Here is a 16,873-nt window from a genome sequence, read left to right on the forward strand (position 1 = left end):
TTCTAGAGGATTAGATGGACTATAAGCAAGAATTCAGCAGAAAGTGTATAATATCTTTCCTTGGCCGGAAGTCCAGAGGCTGCTGAGTTATTGAAGCCTAGCCTTTTCTTATGCTGTTTTGTTTTCTTTTTTTCAATACTAGAGTTCTTCTGTTACAAGTGGAGGATGGCAAGAGCATACATTCTCTCTTGCCCAAGCTCAGTGTTTCCTTACTGTTCTGTTCTGCATTCCCACCTCTGATGAATTTTACCTTTCACACTCCCCTCTCTCCCAGCCTGTGATAAGGTTTCTGGTTCTGGAGCTAACTTGGGGATCGCTGTACCACACTGTTCTGCATGCTGCAAATATCCCTTTATTTCCTCTTCTAACCTTCTTCATGCCAACAACTAGCTCTTCTTTCAGGAACATGCTCCGTGCTAAGGGGAAACTGTCTTAACTCATGTGTACACAATGAATCAGATATCACTTTCTCTGCTGTAGTATACCATATATAATATTTCAGATAGCCCTATCTCTTTCGTATGAAAACAGTTCCTATCCACTACAATTTTCCACTGTCTAAACTAGCCCTGTACCTAGTATGTTCAAGATTTCACTTCTACTGGTCACTAGGTCCAAACCTGCTCAAATCAGGTATCCAAACACAAGCCACTGTGAACATTTTTTGCTGTATCTCATATCTAGTCAGGATCTCTTTCTTTGCTGTAACAAAGTGTCATGGTTTAAGCCTAGCCGGTAACAAAGCACCATGCAGCCGCTCGCTCGCTCACTCCCCCCCCGCCCTGGCAGGATGAGGAGAAAATATAAAGAAAGGCTCATGGATCAAGATAAGGACTGGGAGGGATCACTCCCCACTTATGGTCATGGGCAAAAGACAGGCTCAACTTGGGGAAGAAACAAAATCAATTTAATTTACTACCAATCAAATCAAAACAGGATAATGAGAAGCAAAACCAAATCTTAAAACACCTTCCCCCCACCCCTCCCTCCTTCCCAGGCGCAACTCCACTCCCAATTTTCTCTACCTCCTCTCCCCCAGTGGCACAGGGGAACAGGGAATGAGGGTTGTGGTCAGTTCGTCACACCTGGTCTCTGCCGCTCCTTCCTCCTCAGGGGGAGGAGGACTCCTCCTCACTCATCCCTGCTCCGCCGTGGGGTTCCTCCCACAGGAGACAGTCCTTCATGAACTTCTCCAACGTGCATCCTTCCCACGGGCTGCAGTCCTTCAGGCACAGACTGCTCCAGCACAGGCTTTCCCATGGAGTCCCGGCCATCTTGGGGGGCATCCCCCGCTCCAGCGTGGGCTCCTCCCCGGGCTGCAGGTGGGCACCTGCTCCCCCGCTCCCCTCCATGGGCTGGGGGCACAGCCTGCCCACCATAGGCTGTAGGGGCATCCCTTCCTCCCCCACTCCTCCTCCTCCTCCTCCTCCTCCTCCTTCCTCAATGACCTCAGCACCTGCAGAGGGGTTCCTCTCACATCCCATCCACTCCCCTCACTCACTGCAGGTTCCCCTTCTTGAATCTGCTCTCCCACAGGTGTTACCACTCTCACTGACGGGCTCGGCCTGGGCCAGAGGTGGGTCCCACCTGGAGCTGGGGAAGCTTCTAGAAGCTCCTCACAGGAGCCGGCCCTGTGGCCCCTAACCCACTACCAAAACCCCACCACACAAGCCCAGTACACAAAGTTTTAGAGCACTTGTGGCAAACACCTTCCTTCACAAATCAGAAAAAAATAGGATGGCACTTGGTTCTTCACAGGAAAATGATAAACAAATAAAAAAATACCCAGTAAACAGCAGTCCATGATAGGACCCCCACACACAGATGTCCACTGACGTCCATAATGAGCCAGGACTGCCACTGTTCATCTCCCCAACTCTAATCCTCTGTGATCTGTAAGACTTGTGACATTTATCTTGGGTTAATCAAGTTAAACTGCCTACTTGCTGGGAGCCATTTGTTTGATAAAACACAGCAGATTCCAGTTGCACCACTCACACAAAGAGAAAAAGCCAAAAGCCCTAGGGCAAGTGCAGCTGCGGTTCTTCCTCCTGCCTCCCTTTCCCCCTTCTCTTGAAGCAGCTGTAAAATTCATTTCTTTCACCACGTTGGAACAGACACGTTTAGTCAAATATTGCAAAGAGTGTGACATAATTGATGTTTGTTTTTTCAGCCCTCTGCTGATAAACAGTGGTACACAAGTGTCTTGGGTTCAGTAATTACCACTCTAATGCTTCTCAGAGACATTTTATTTCCCAGATTTCTTCTAAGGATGTCTGTCTTTCTGTGGCTTGCTTAGTCTAAGAGTCTTCCTTTACCACACACTAAGGATAGGTACTTCAGCTGAAAGTTCATAGATTAATAGAACCAATCTTCAGTACTGCTCTTTGCAGTTATAACTAAACTTGATCATTTTTGGCTCTAAAAAAAAGGGGAGATATATTTCAAGAGAACAAAGCAAGTCTGAGAGAGAAAGGTGACTCCCACTGATATTTTTATATGCAGATCCTTTCCACCTTGGCTTCCTGCTGTGGAGATCAAAGTTCAGCAGTGGTTCCCCTCAGTCCTTGTGTTACACATTAGGAACTTAGCACCATTATGGTCATTATCATATAGGGGACTGCCCTTTGCAGGTCTACCTCCAATTTCACAAGAAGTCTCCATAAAGTTTTACCACTCACGAATGCTTGTTCTCCTATAGGGTAAAGACAGCGATAGATACTGCATTATTGCTTTACACAATTAATTGATCCTTGCTCCTCTGAAGGAATACCATTTTCACATTTTCAATCATCCAATAAGTAGCAAATATCTGAATGCAACTAACACAGTAAAGATGTCAACATGAAGGAAACAAGAATCACTTATGGGCCACTGATAGCTTATGGGCAAAACAAGGTTTTATGACCTCTGTCATATTACTTATTCTCTCTGAAGAAGCCCAGTTCCTCATTTATAAAACAGAGATAAGACATTCCCGGGTGAAACACTGGGAAAGCACTATAGCTGAAAAACACTAGATGTACTTATGAATGTTATTCTTGTCAGGAAAAAGATGGGAAGATTAAGGGAAAATATAATGGGGGCAGATTGTCCCTATAGCCAATTTCAAAAGTCCCTAAAACAAATTACAAATAATTTTAAAGGCCTCTAAACCAAATGTGACCAAGTCTTCCTATGCTAAGCTCTTCCTATACTCCCTGCCTCCACATGTTTGTACAGCACCATCATTTTCACACTTCAGTTTCTGTGAGCACAGCTAACAGAGGCGGCCAACAGATGCAGCAGTTTGTGCAGCACTATGCACAGAAGAGGTCCAGAAACCCTGCTAAGGTTAGTGTACGCGGGCTCTGCAGTGGTGGTGACGCTCCACAGGGCACAGTCCCCAGCAGCAACTGGAACAACTACCCCTGGCACATCACATCTCTCAACCCAGACTAAGCTCCCTAGGAAGTATGCAGCTCTGCCGGCCTGGGATTGCAGGGATGATGGGGCGTCTTGCCAAGGCGGGGGCAGTGGGAGATGGTCTTCTAGCCTGCAGGAGGTACGCACTGGTGGATGGTCTGTATTTTACGCAGTATGAGGAGGTCAGCAGATTGTGCAGTATCAGAGATGACAAAAAAGAGAGTGGATCTTCCTTGAGACATAACACAAGGCATCTCAGATACAAGAGCCTGAACCCCAAAACGTACCAAAGGAGGGGCAGTCAGAGTCTCTGCTTATTGGATTAGAAAATGGAGTTCCACGATGGTGAAGGGTAGAAGCTTGCAACTGCTGGCACCAGGAGGAAGGCTTCTGCTCCACCTGCAGATCTGCAGCTACAGAATAGGTTCAGTGCCCTAGCTGCAGAGGGGCTGGGAGCCCTGCTGTGTCTAGTGAAGCACCCAAACAATCTGAGTGTTGACCCTGGTATTGACAACAGGGATTTCGGTTTTAAAACCAGTGGGACCCTCTTTGAAGATCAACTCCTAGGAAGGATCCACCTGAACAACTGGGGCAAAAATAGCTTTGCAGACAGGCTGGCTAACCTGGTAAGGAGAACTTTAAACTGGGAATGATGCAGGGAAGGAGATGAAAATCCACAATCAAGAGAGGAAGGTGGACTGAGGTGGCAAGCAAAGGGTGAAGTGTAATGCGGACAAGAGAGATCTTGAAAACAAGATAGGACTAAAGCAGACCTGCCCCCAGTGTATGCACATAAATAAGGAAGTGCTGAGAGGACAGCATTATGGAGGGAAGCTCTCCTATCTTTTCTGGGAAATCAGCACAAGTGGGTGCCTCTCTGAGGCATCTGTATGCTATGGCATGACACACGGGGAACAAACAGGAGGAATTAGAAGGCTGTGTGCAGTTACAGGGCTGTGATCTCACTGGGATCACAGAGATGTGGTGGGATAGCTCATATGACTGAAGTGCTGCAGTAGATGAGGACAGGCTCTTTAGGAAGGACAGCCCAGGAAAGCGAGGCAGGGGAGTGGTCCTTTATGCAAGAGAACAGCAGGAATGCTCCTAGGCACTGCCTAGGAATGGACAATGAGCCAGTCAAGAGCTTGTGGGTCAGGACTGGTGGAGATTCCAAGATGGGCAACATTTGGGTGGGTGTCTGCTACAGACCACCTGATCGGGAAGAAGTACGTGAGTACAGCATTCAAACAGCTGGAAGAAACCTCATGTTCGCAGCTCATAGTCCTCACAGGGGACTCCAGCCAAGCTGATATCTGCTAGACAGACAACACAGCAGGGCACAACCAGTCCAGGAGGTTTCTGGAGTTCATTGATGATCATTTCCTAACACAGGGAACTGTGGAGGAACTGATGAGGAGAGACACGCTGTGGGAACTGGTCATGGATGTAAAAGTCAGGGGCAGCCTTGACTGCAGTGACCATGAGATGGTGGAGTTCAGAATCATGAGAGCAGGAAGAAAGGCACAAAGCAGATCATAACGCTGGGCTTCAGGAGAACAGACTTTGGCCTGTTATGAGACCTGCTTGGAAGAATCCCATGGGAAACAGACATGGAAAGAAGAGTGGTCCAGGAAAGCTGGTTGATTTTCAAGGAACACCTCCTCCAAGTTCACAGATGATGCACCCCACATGCAGGAAGTGCAGCAAGAGCAGCAGGAGGCCTTCACAGATGAACAATTAGCTCCTGACAATGCTCAAATGTAAGAGGGAAGCTTGTAAGAAAAGCAAGGAGGGTCAGGTGACCCAGGAGAGGAGGGCTATAAAGACACTGTCTGAGTATGTAGGGACAGGGTTAGGAAAGTCAAAGCCATCTAGAGTTGAATCTGGTGAGGGATGTGAAGGGCAACAAGAAAGGCTTCTGCAGGTTCATCAGCATTAAAAGGAAAGTAGGGAAAATGTAGGTCTGCTGCTGAATGGGGTTGGGGACTTGGTGACAAAAGACAGGGAAAAGGCTGAGGTGCTCAATGCATTTTTCACCTCAGTCTTTACTGGTAAATTTGCCTTCAGGAATCCCAGGCTCCTGAGACTCATGGGAAAAGCCTTGACCAAGGAAGACCTCACCTGGAGGAGGATTAGGTTAGGAAACATTTAAATAAACTGGACATACTTGAGTCCATGGAGCCTAATGGGGTGCACTCACAACTGCTGCACGAGCTAGACAATGTCATTGAGACCACTCTCAAATATCTTCGAAAGGTTATGGCAACTGGGGAATGTTCTTGAGGACTGGAAAAAAGCAAATGTCACTTCTACCTTCAAGAAGGGATACAAGGAGGATCTGGGAAACTACAGGCCTCACCTCAATCCCAGAGAAGATGACGGAACCTTGAAGCTATTTCCAAACATATTAAGGACAAGAAGGTGATTGGGACTAGGCAGCAAAGTTTTATGAAGGGGAAATGATGCCTAAGCAACCTGACAGCATTCTACAAGATGACTGGCTTGGTGGACAAGGGGGTAGCACAGGATGTTGTTAAGACTTTCAGTACTGTCTCCCATAACATCTTTACTAGATAAGTGGACAGTGAAATGGAGTGAAAACTGGCTAACTGCCAGACTCATAGGGTTGTGATCAGTGGCATGAAGTCCATATGGACGCTAGTGGTGTACCCCAGGAAACAATACCGTGGCCAGTACTGTTTAACATCTTCATTAATGACCTGGATGATGGGAAAGAGTGCACCCTCAGCAGTTTTGCCGATGATATAAAACTGGGAGGAGTGTTTGATACACTGTATGGTCATGCTGCAATTCAAACGGACCTCAACATGCTGCAGAAATGAGCCAACAGGAATCTCATGAAGTTCAACAGAGAAATGCAAAATCCTGTACCTGAGGAGGAATAACCCCCTGCACCAGTACAGGCCAGGGATTGACTGGCTGGAAAGCAGCTCTGCAGAAATGGACCTGGGGGTCCTGGTGGACAAGCTGAACATAAGCCAGCAATGTGCTCTTGCAGCAAACAAGGCCAACAGCATCCTGGGCCATGTTAGGAAAACTGTTGCCAGCAGGTCAAAAGAGGTGACCCTTCCCTTCTACTCAGCACTGGTGAGGCCACACCTGGAATGCTGCGGTGCCCAGTTCTGGGTTCTCCAGTACTAGAAAGACTTGGACATACTGGGGTGATGCCAGTGAAGGGCCATGGAGATGATTAATGGGAGCATCTGTCATATGACGAGAGGCTGAGAGAGCTGGGATTGTTCAGCCTGCAGAAAGCTCGGGGGGTATCTTGTTAATGTATAAATATGTATAATTTATTATGTTAATGTATGTTAATGTATAAAAATGTATAAATACCTCATGGGAGGATGTAAAGAAGATGAAGCCAGGTTCTTCTCAGTGGTATTCAGTGACAAGACAAGAAGAAATGCGTACAAATTGAAATACAGAAAATTCCACTTAAACATAAGAAAAAGCTTTTTTATTGTGAGGATGGTCAAACTTTGGAACCGGACAACAGAGAGATTGTGAAGACTTCATCCTTGGAGATATTCAACACCCAATTGGACATGGGTCCTGAGCAACTTGCTCTAACTGACTCTGCTTTGAGCAATGGGGGTGGACTAAATGATCTCCACAGGTGCCATCCAACCTCTACTATACTATGACTTTGTGATTCTGTGCTCATGTGAGTCTTCAGTATTTAGTATAAACAACACAGGCAGAATCAGAGTTACTGTAAGAACTGGGATTTATGTACTTGTGCTCTTTGTGTCCCAAACACTAACACTTCACACGAGAGGAAAGTTTTGGATAGAATATTTCTTCTTCAGAATATATCACTGTAAAAGTAAGTTTATTTGCAGGGCATGTAAATATCAAGAAAAAATTTATTTAGTTAAAGAGGGAACAGGAGATGTTGATGACATAATTGGAATTCAATGTCTCACCTTCTATTCTCAAATGATTCATCTCTTATTTTTCAATTTGATATTTTATTGAATGTTCTCAAGTGTTCAAAGCAAAGTGTTTTCTATTCTACTTCACAGACAAAAAAATTTGGTTACTATTTTCCTCCAATGAAAAAGAAAAGACTGTCATATCTATGAGCAGCAATGAAAGTATTTGCATGTGTTGGACATAATTATCTTATCTAATCTGCACTGATTTAATTCTGTTGGATTTAAGACTTCATCCACAAGTCTTTGAGAAGAGTGGAGAGATTTCCATTGACTTCAGTGGAGCTTTTGCCTGTGAAATGACAGCAGGGTTGGCTCCAAGGGAAACAAGATAAAGTCATATTGAATATAAAATATTTACATTGGTCAATGAAGAGGAATTGGTATTATAGTACACTGACTAAACACATTTGCAGAGCAGTGGTTCCATGTCCAGTCACATAGCAATCATATCACCTACCTACATCCAGAGAAGCAACCCAAAGTGGTTATTGCAGAGATCCAAAGGAGGGATTCCTCATTAACATTTACTAATAAACCAGTCCTCTTCAAGCTACTTAGAGGCCTTAGGAGACAAGAATATATTTAAAAGAAAAAAGGTATACCATGAGTGGAAAAACAAGAAATATTCAGAACTGGACAAATGCCAGACACTTTGTTCTGCATTGTCTGTCCAACGCTGATCTATCCAAGGACTAATATTTAGGTAGTGGCCATCTGCCTTAAAAGGTACTAGAAGAAGTTGACATTTAGGAGAGTAAGTCAACAGCAGAAGTATTGGGAAGAATCCTTTCTAGCCAACTCTGTAATAAAAAGAAGTCTCCTAAGAGAATTTTAACATTTAAAGATCAGCTTGAAGGAACACTTTAGGCACAGCAGACTAATAAAAATCCCATTTTATAAAATATTTACTGTGCTTTGCAAGTAGCAAAAATATCACATGAAATTGAAAGTTATGAAGCTTTGCCTTAACCAATTCAAGACAGGAAAAGGGATTATTTCCAAAAGAAAGCCTCGCATGAAGCAAAAGAATGATTTGATTATTTCCAGCAAGAACAGAAAACATTAGCTGTGTAAAGTGTTAGATCATATTTAACTATGGATATAAAGCAGACTCTTGCCTTCTAAAAGCTAATCAGTGTGAGTACTTGTGTTTGTAAGGTCTAGCTGCACAGCCTTGAATTCACACTTTCCTCAAAGTCTTTGAAAACCTAAATGTGGTATTGAACATTACACTACAGATCCATTTTTCTTACCCCTGGCATAATGATCTTCTCAATGTCTTTAAAGACATCCTCAAAGCTCTCAGGATCCTGGGGTGCGCAGTCTGGAATGAGGGGTCTTAGATATCCTGGTTCCACATCTGGGAAGACCTGTCTTTTATCTATCTTCTCCAGGTAATCTGCAATATAGTCCACCATCTCCTTCCCTCTCTTGCGGAACTCTGCAGCATCCATGGGTATCAGAGTTTAGGACTTATTATCAGAAAAACCCTAAAAAAAGAAAAAAAAAAAAAGAACAGTCACTTTTGAAAGAAAATTTTACTAGTTTTAACCTGTTATTCAGATGATTTATAGGATCACTTTTATGGCCTTTTTGAAAAGACCATATGCTCTTTTACTTCTGCATATTAGGCCAATGTCCATACAGTGTTGCATTCTACCCCACTCTGGTACTAGCTGGACATTGTATAGAAGTAAATCACACTCTTAAATCTTTGATGCCTAGATCATGATGTAGATTAGCTTAATACAGATAGGCTGTATCTTTAGCACCGAAGAGCAGTAGAGGTATGTCAACGAAGATTCAGAAATCACAGATTTAATCTGTACTGCTGCTGGTTGACACAAGGATGTGGCACTGTTATGTGGCACATAATCAACTGCCTCCTGCCTTATAAAGAAGAGATCTAGAAAACAGCATGCTGTGTGTCTCTATTAAAATCTATAATAACAAGCTATAATAATCATAGTTATCACAGTGATCCACTGTGCTGCCCTGTCATTTTATCTACTTCTTGCCTCCTGTCTTGCCTCAAAATTTAGCTTCTTTCCTCTTTCACTGTAAATGCACACGCTGTGCTATTTACAAAACCTTATTTCTTACCGAGGTTTTAATTAGAATTCACTTAGACTTGATGTGTACTGTATTTTGCAGGAAGATGTGAGGAAAGTCTGTCTGGGGCTGTCCCTATTTCCAAGATGCTGGGCTGGAGCTCTAGGTGTGCTTTGAGCTAGGCAGAGACTGTGTGAGCACACCCAAGGCGATACATGGCTCAGATGAGGTGAGCTGAAGTTTGCCTGCAAAGTACTGTGCAAACATAAATTCATATTGCTAGGGTGCCTGCTCCTGCCATCCCGGCCCACCCAACTTTTTTTACTGTATGTGGCTGTGCATTCTGAGTGCTCAGTGAATACAAGGTTGAGACCACAGTGCCTAAAAAGCATCCAAGAGTCTTTATACACTCAGGCTGAGTGAGTGAAACTGTTCCTTGGGATCTAGTAAGAAAACTGGCAAGTGAAACAAAGATAGTCACTGCTGGTGTAAAGAATTACTATGCTTAGCTCACATACCATCAGATCTTCACTTTATAAGGAAATAATTGTTATTAAGCACAATGCGAATATTATGTAATTAAGAGACAATTTCTTAGATATCAGTTATTTGTGCTAAGGATTTGTAACTGAGGACATCATTTTGAGAAAAGAGAGATCCTTCTGGGCTTTATAATATTTGAATTAGTACTGTCACATGACAAAAGAAAGACATCATTGATAAACACCGTCCTAGAGACATCTCTGCTGCTACAAATAGAGGATCTGGGATTTGTATGGAGCAGCTGCTGCTGCTATTTAAGAAGGCAGGGTGCTGCTGGAGGTCATGAACCACTTCGGAAAACAAGGATCTGCACAGTAGGGACTTCTAGCCCCCCACAGAATAGCTGTTCTTGTTGTTATTTTGTTAGAGTAATATTACCCTCTTTAACCATCATGTAAGTGTTTACTTGGCTCCCTCTATGCCTTTCTGAAAGGGGAATTAGGACCTTTCTCAGATCTTGCTACTAAGTTGCCGGAAACACATTACCAGTAGTCATTATGGTCCTCAGAGGATTCTGGTGGGCAGCTTTGTGTGTCATCTCCCCTTTGAAACACTGTGTTTAAGCAAGCAGTTTTGTTTCTACTCCTTTACAATCAGGATGTTTCCATTTCTTCAATACCCCCTAAATCTTATGTGCTTTTTTATTTAACATATCTTTGATTGTAGTTCAAAATTTTAATAAAATTTCTAAATAAGTCAGCATGAACAGCAGCAATCAATATGTATCTCTGTGGCAGCAATATAATTACACCCCAAGGCTCAGTTCTTTGGTTTAGATATTTTTGCCAGAAGAAATCTAAATATTGTACTGTTTTACTTCTTTTTCAAAGTATCCCTAACTTAACCCTTAACTTATGCTACCATTATTTCTTTCATGCTACTTCATTCATCAGTTCATTGCTATAGCGTGCTCTGAAGAACTTGCACATGGTAATCTGTTATTTTTTTTTTCCTCTGGTTTCAGAGATGAAAGCTGTGAAAATAAGAATTTAACCCATGACTGCCAAATTAGTGGGAGTTGCATGAGACTGAACTGACTCAGTACTTGAGGATTTGGTGTTTCTAGCACTACTGTTGCTCACCACTGAGTTACAGTTATCCCTACTGACTTTTACACATGGATCAGTTCAGCTGAGCTGAACATTCAGTAGCTGTGGGTCCAATGGACCATCAGTACAATGTCAGAATAGTATCACTATATTACTCTAGCTTTATTTTGTATCAGTCAAATATAGGGCATCATTTAACATAGAACACTCTGTGGATAGCTTGGTCTTTTCCCAAAATATAAATCAAATGGCATAAATTAAATAGCATTGTGTGTAAGCTCGAAACAACTCACAAACACACAGACAAAAATAAATTTACTTTATCATATTACCACAACATAGATACTACGTTATGTATAGCTTGTGACCATTTTTCTACCACCTAGATTTTTTTGGATCTGAAGTTTCTTTCTATTCCAAGTAATATTTGCATCATCTTGTTCCTATATAGTATACTGATATAATTTATTGTCATTTTATTATTAGCAGTTCGGACCAAGTTCTTTTTGGATATCAGGATAAGCAAATAAAATTTAGATCTAAGCGTCAGATACACATTCTATGGTTTCAGCCTATGACCATGGAAATGAAATTTGTCAACTCAGTTTGACAAAATACACATTTTAGATAATCACTGAGATCTTATTTGTTATTTGCCAACTATAGTTCTTCCCAAGAACTGCAGGGTCCACTGGTTCATCCTAATGTTGTTTTGGCTGCACTACTTCTGTCATAAATCACTGTTGCAATAGCATTCTCAAAATTCAGGATAAAGAATTACATTACAGGGGAAACCCACTGTTTTGCATGGGAGAAGTAATTGAACCAGGAAGCTTAAGCATAAAGAATGGGAGGATGAACCATCTATCCCAAATCTGTCATAGTTGCTGCAGTGTTATAAATTGATATAGACTAGTATCTAGCTAACCTCAAATGAACTTTCAATTCAGTTTGATCCAGTGAAATACATCAATCTGCTTCAATCTGAAGCAAAGTATTTCATTCTTCTTTCCCCCAAAGACAATGCTGAGAAATTAAAATCTATCTAAACACCTATCTATTTTTATGTATCCATGCATCTTCTTTCCTAAAAGTCCCTGCCTGAAAATTGCTTACCTACTGTAATACACATATCTCACCAGGAACCGTGAAGGCATACTCCTTGCCCGAACACAGCGGTCATTTAAATTTTCCTTTTCACCTCCTATTTTATATTTGTTCTGCGAGTGACAAGACCCACTTACACTCTCATCCCTATTTTTATTCTCTTCCTCAACTGTTCATTATAGATCTCACTTCATCTGCTTGAAAGTATTACTTGCTATGGAAGCCACATCCAGTAGACTGAATATCTGACAATTGTAATGCTTACTAGTTAGTACTATAAAAATGCAAATTACTTCACCTCTACCAGTACAGAATATTTCTCTCTTCTACCTCTAACATGCATATACAACACATGTACAATGCAACAACAGAATGCATAGAGAGCAAGCTTCCCTCTATGCCAGTGTATTTTAAAAATCTAGAATGTGATTTTTCTAAGAAGCAAAATACCTCAGTCAACTCAGCCCTTAGGGTTTAAAATGAAAATACTATTTGAGAGCATCCATATTTTTTGAAGGGCTGAACGTTACAATCTGTGTGTACTCGAAATATCCACTTAAGTCAAAGGGACTTATACTGCAAAATAATGCAGGCCACTTTTCTGAAACTAAATGGAAATTTCAGGGAAACTGAGCCTCTCTCTAAAGTATTTAATAGCGGTCTATTTTCTTGAAGGCCCATAAGAGTGATAAAGGCTCCATGCTTGCAGGGATCCCACACCTCCCAGGATGAATTTCAGCATATTCAACATCTGCCAGCTGAGGAGATCATAGCTTCTGGGGAGGCACCCTGCCTAATTATCAACCTCTACCGCTTTGTAAGCACAGTCTGTATTCAAATGCATCAACAGCCTCACTCTATGATCGATAAAATACAATTTTACCAACATATATTATGTCTGAGTACTTTTGTTCCCAGCAAGAATCAATGGATATAGTCACCACTGCATACTTCTTCAGATCAAGCCCTACTTTACTGGAGAAGGTTGAGTTTTGCTCCTAACTTCAGGTAGAAACAAGAACAATCATGTTAAACCTTAAATGTTATCGACGTATCTTTTTTTATCAATACATAAACTCTTTGCTCTTTAATTTTGCTGGAATTTGTCACAGGACAACTACACTACACAATCTAAAGTTGACATATCCTTTGCTGCTTTGTTTAAACTACTCTTTCTGCCTCAGTGCACTGAAATTAGAACACGGCAACATTTTATTTTAGTGAAGTTACCGAAAATTGTTGTTGGTCTTTAGATCGTATGTTCAGTATAATGTTCATTTGCAAACTGTTTTCTACTTTATTTGAAACTGAACCATACAAATGAGCAGTTTATGCACAATTAAGTATTAAATACATTTATAGGTATAATATTGTATTATGTAGACAACACTCAGCTTATTCATTATTTCTGTTAAAAAGTATTGTCTATAATTTTAGAATCTGCTTTTTGTATTAACTAAATAATAAAGCAAAAGATCTCTAAATACTACTAGGATATTTGTTATAAGGAAGAAAAAAGGAACAAAGAGGAAAAAGGGGAAAAAGGGGAAAAAGAGAACAAATGAGGAGAGACGTATATTCAACGTATTATAATTTTATGAGTGCCCGTTCTCCAGTTCATCAAAGTAAAATAAAGAATGGCTAACATAATAAAATCTTTTAGCAGCTCCTATTATTAAATACAGAAAGGAAGAATGCATAGACCCATTAATAGCACCTTAAACCGATAGCCGCATTGTCTCAAAAAAAGTAATAACTGTGTATATTTCCAATAAATGAGACAAGTGCACTCTCCATTCTGCCAACTGATTGTTGCAGAATATAATGTAATTTAAAGGCTTGTGGTGCTACAGTGACACCGCTGAAGCCATGAGGACTTTCTGTGCTATTGAACCCAACTGAAGGTTTTTGCAGCTGTTGCTACTGTTAAGCTCAACTTCTACTATTAGCAATAGAAGTATTGCCTGAATAAGGACTGTAGGATGAATTTTATATGAGCACGAGTAAAAAGGAGCTGGATCTACTCTGTATTTCTACCTTTGCACAAGCCAAGAATTAGGTATATATGTCACAGGCCCTACATTTCATTTAAAAATTTCATTTTCCAGTTAGAAGTTGCTGGTTTTATTCATTGCTGTCACTGGCACAGTCTGCAACTTAGTAATCTTCCCTTCTGAGGTCTTATTACAGTGATGGGAAAGTGTTATTTCTGAGGAAAACCCCACCCTAAAAAGTCATGCATTGAATTTATCTTGAAAATTCTATTGTTAAAAATATTTGGCAGAGAATTTCCCAAGGTCTTCTTGGTTGGTCAGAACTGTTGCACTTGGAAAGACAAGATACAAACTTTTGGATACATGGGACTTGGCATAAATGTACATCAACAGTTATAGCTGACATACATCATATGTAAAAACAAGCAAACACAAAACGAGAGGTGCCCAGTACATGGTGCAAACTTAGGTTAAAAAGAAACGCTTTTTGAGTATCATGGATTATCCCTAAAATAACACAGGCTGGCTGTTTATTAGCCGAGCTCCCACTCTAAGTAACCAGTTCTTGCATTAATCCAAACGGACCTACTCGAATTCAATAACGACAAAGCACGAAGGACAAAGAATGTTACTTACAGTGAGTTGGTAAGGTTTTTCCTTCTCCTCTGTCTTTCTCGCTGTCTTTCTTTCCTCCTCTGTGACAGCTATAAAGCACAGAGGATGCAGTTGCCAGCGTCCATAGGCAGCGTATCCACGTCCCCTCAGCCTATCACAGCTGAGCGCTTTGCATTCAACATGCAGCAGCAGCATCTCCCCCTCCTCCCACACCTCCTCCAAAATATACTTAGCAAAAAAGCTACCCGAAAGGCAGATGGAGCTGACCGAGAAACGGCCATTGCCTACGTTAACTGTGAAGAGGTGTGTGTTTCCTTCCATGAAGTCCATTAACGAGTCTGACAGCGAGTGTCTGATCACAGGCTCCTGGTCTGTGTTACACACACAATTCAGGACATTTCTGCTGTGGCTGTTGCTGTAGAAGCAAGTGCTTTGAACCGCTTCTGTGAAACATTATTTGCAGGAGAGAAACACAGGTACGGTTGAAATACCACTCAAGTGACTGCAAGCTCTGAACAGGTATACATGTGGGATTAACATCCTCGGATATGCTGTATCTAACTTTTTCCAGTTTCTCTCTTTCATCATACACATGCTTAAAAGCAGTAGTAAATGTTCAAGATTTGTTCCCCTATTCTAAAACAAAAGTTTTACGGGGAGTTCTCTTTCCTAGATGAATCCAGGTAACTGCCTGGCATTTTTATTTAGTTTGAGTTTGTTTTAAAAAATACTACCAGCATTTCATAATCCTGAACAGCTTGTAGCCAGGTAGTGTGGCAGGAGATCTGGGACAGCCACTGCTCCCAGACTGGTCTCTAGTGCACTGCAGTATTACAGCCAACCTTTTTGTGAAGGAGGAAGAAGTTCTGGCTGTCATGTATTTTAAAACTATCATGGCTGTGTTTGCTGTTATAATAAGGCCAATTTTAACTCCGCTACGATTCTGAAAGAGCTGATTCAAAATAAAAACAGGACCTAAAATCCACAGGTCAGCTTGAGGCTCTCACTGCACTTGTGCTTGATGTTACTCTGTGACCTGACTTGCATTTTCAGTTCTTGGGTTGTGCCTGCTGTAATGTCTATAATGTAATGTCTATAATCTTGAAAGCATCAAGAAACCCAGTCAGCTGCAGCTGGCTCTCAGTTGTTTTCCACTGCACATCAACTCCTGAGTGGGCAGGGTCACAGCCTGGACAAATTGGGACCCCGTAAGAAAAAAAGGGTTTGGAGATTTTTCCTATTTTTTTCTTTCTCCCTGAATTCGACTGAAAAGGCTGAAAATTCAAAATATGTTATAACAGTATAAGAGATGCAGAAACTGAAGATGTCTCTAGTAAACATAAAGATAACTCAAATCTAACGTTAATGTTTCATCCAAATGGCTTGCAAAAGGTAAATAACTTTCAAAGGAAATTAAAAATGGAAACTAAAATTAAGATCTGAGTATTAAAATGCTGGTTTAATCAATCAGAGTATTGAAATACCACCTCAAAGTCATCTGATGTGTTTTTATTTCTCTGCTGTACCTGTAAGTTATCTTAAAAGTTGCTGTGACCAGGCAATAATTGCATTTTCTATTGAAATGATATTTTTTTTATTTTTCAGGAAGAAAAAGGAAATAAAGTGTGAGAGGTACAACAGGCAAGGTGGAAAAAGGGAATTAAATGCCCTTCTAAAAAGCATATCCCATGTCTCTCTATGACTCTAATAATTCTTTTGGCTCGTACTACTTTTAATAATTCTCCTCATCAGCCATGGGCAATAACACAAATCTTTGCTTAACAGAATCTTTCTGTGGTGGACAAAAGCAAGAACATTACGTTTTCTGTAATAGGTCCTGGCTAAGTCAGACCTGCTGTGACCCTGCGAATTTGTTCCCGACCCTTCAGCATGCTCTTTCACAGAGCAGAACTTCTCTTACTGCTGAAACACAATGAATAGAGATCTCCCCTTTACTGCCAAACTGTTCCAAAATTCAAGAAACCAGTGTGTGAGAAAGATGATCCTAAAAGGTTTAAAGGCCAGGGCTTGTTGGTAAGCAACCAACAGATCATATTATTCACAGCTAATACAAGGCAGGCTTCAACGTAGTTTTTTTGCACATGGAGGTATGTCACCCTGAGGATGATATATAATGATGCTGTGC

The 16,873-nt window shown here is 41.4% G+C and overlaps 1 protein-coding gene across 7 annotated transcripts in view; it reads right to left on the reverse strand.

Moving 5' to 3' along the window:
* DDC (dopa decarboxylase) overlaps positions 1-16,873 on the reverse strand; it is an 80,337-nt gene that overhangs the window by 49,747 nt on the left and 13,717 nt on the right. For 2 of the 7 annotated variants that reach the window (XR_008235296.1, XM_052788096.1), the window contains exons 1-2: positions 14,749-15,248; positions 8,621-8,857 (exon numbers count right to left, since the gene is read on the reverse strand). Coding sequence is in view for 6 of the 7 variants with exons in the window: in XM_052788096.1 (XP_052644056.1) it covers positions 8,621-8,821 (201 nt within the window). In the remaining variant the exon portion in view is untranslated. Of the gene's footprint in view, positions 1-8,620; positions 8,858-14,748; positions 15,250-16,873 lie in introns of those variants that run through there. The other 5 variants (XM_052788092.1, XM_052788093.1, XM_052788094.1 and 2 more) reach the window with 4 other exon arrangements.

The sequence above is a fragment of the Harpia harpyja genome, chromosome 5, assembly GCF_026419915.1.
Source record: "Harpia harpyja isolate bHarHar1 chromosome 5, bHarHar1 primary haplotype, whole genome shotgun sequence".
Lineage (NCBI taxonomy): Eukaryota > Metazoa > Chordata > Aves > Accipitriformes > Accipitridae > Harpia > Harpia harpyja.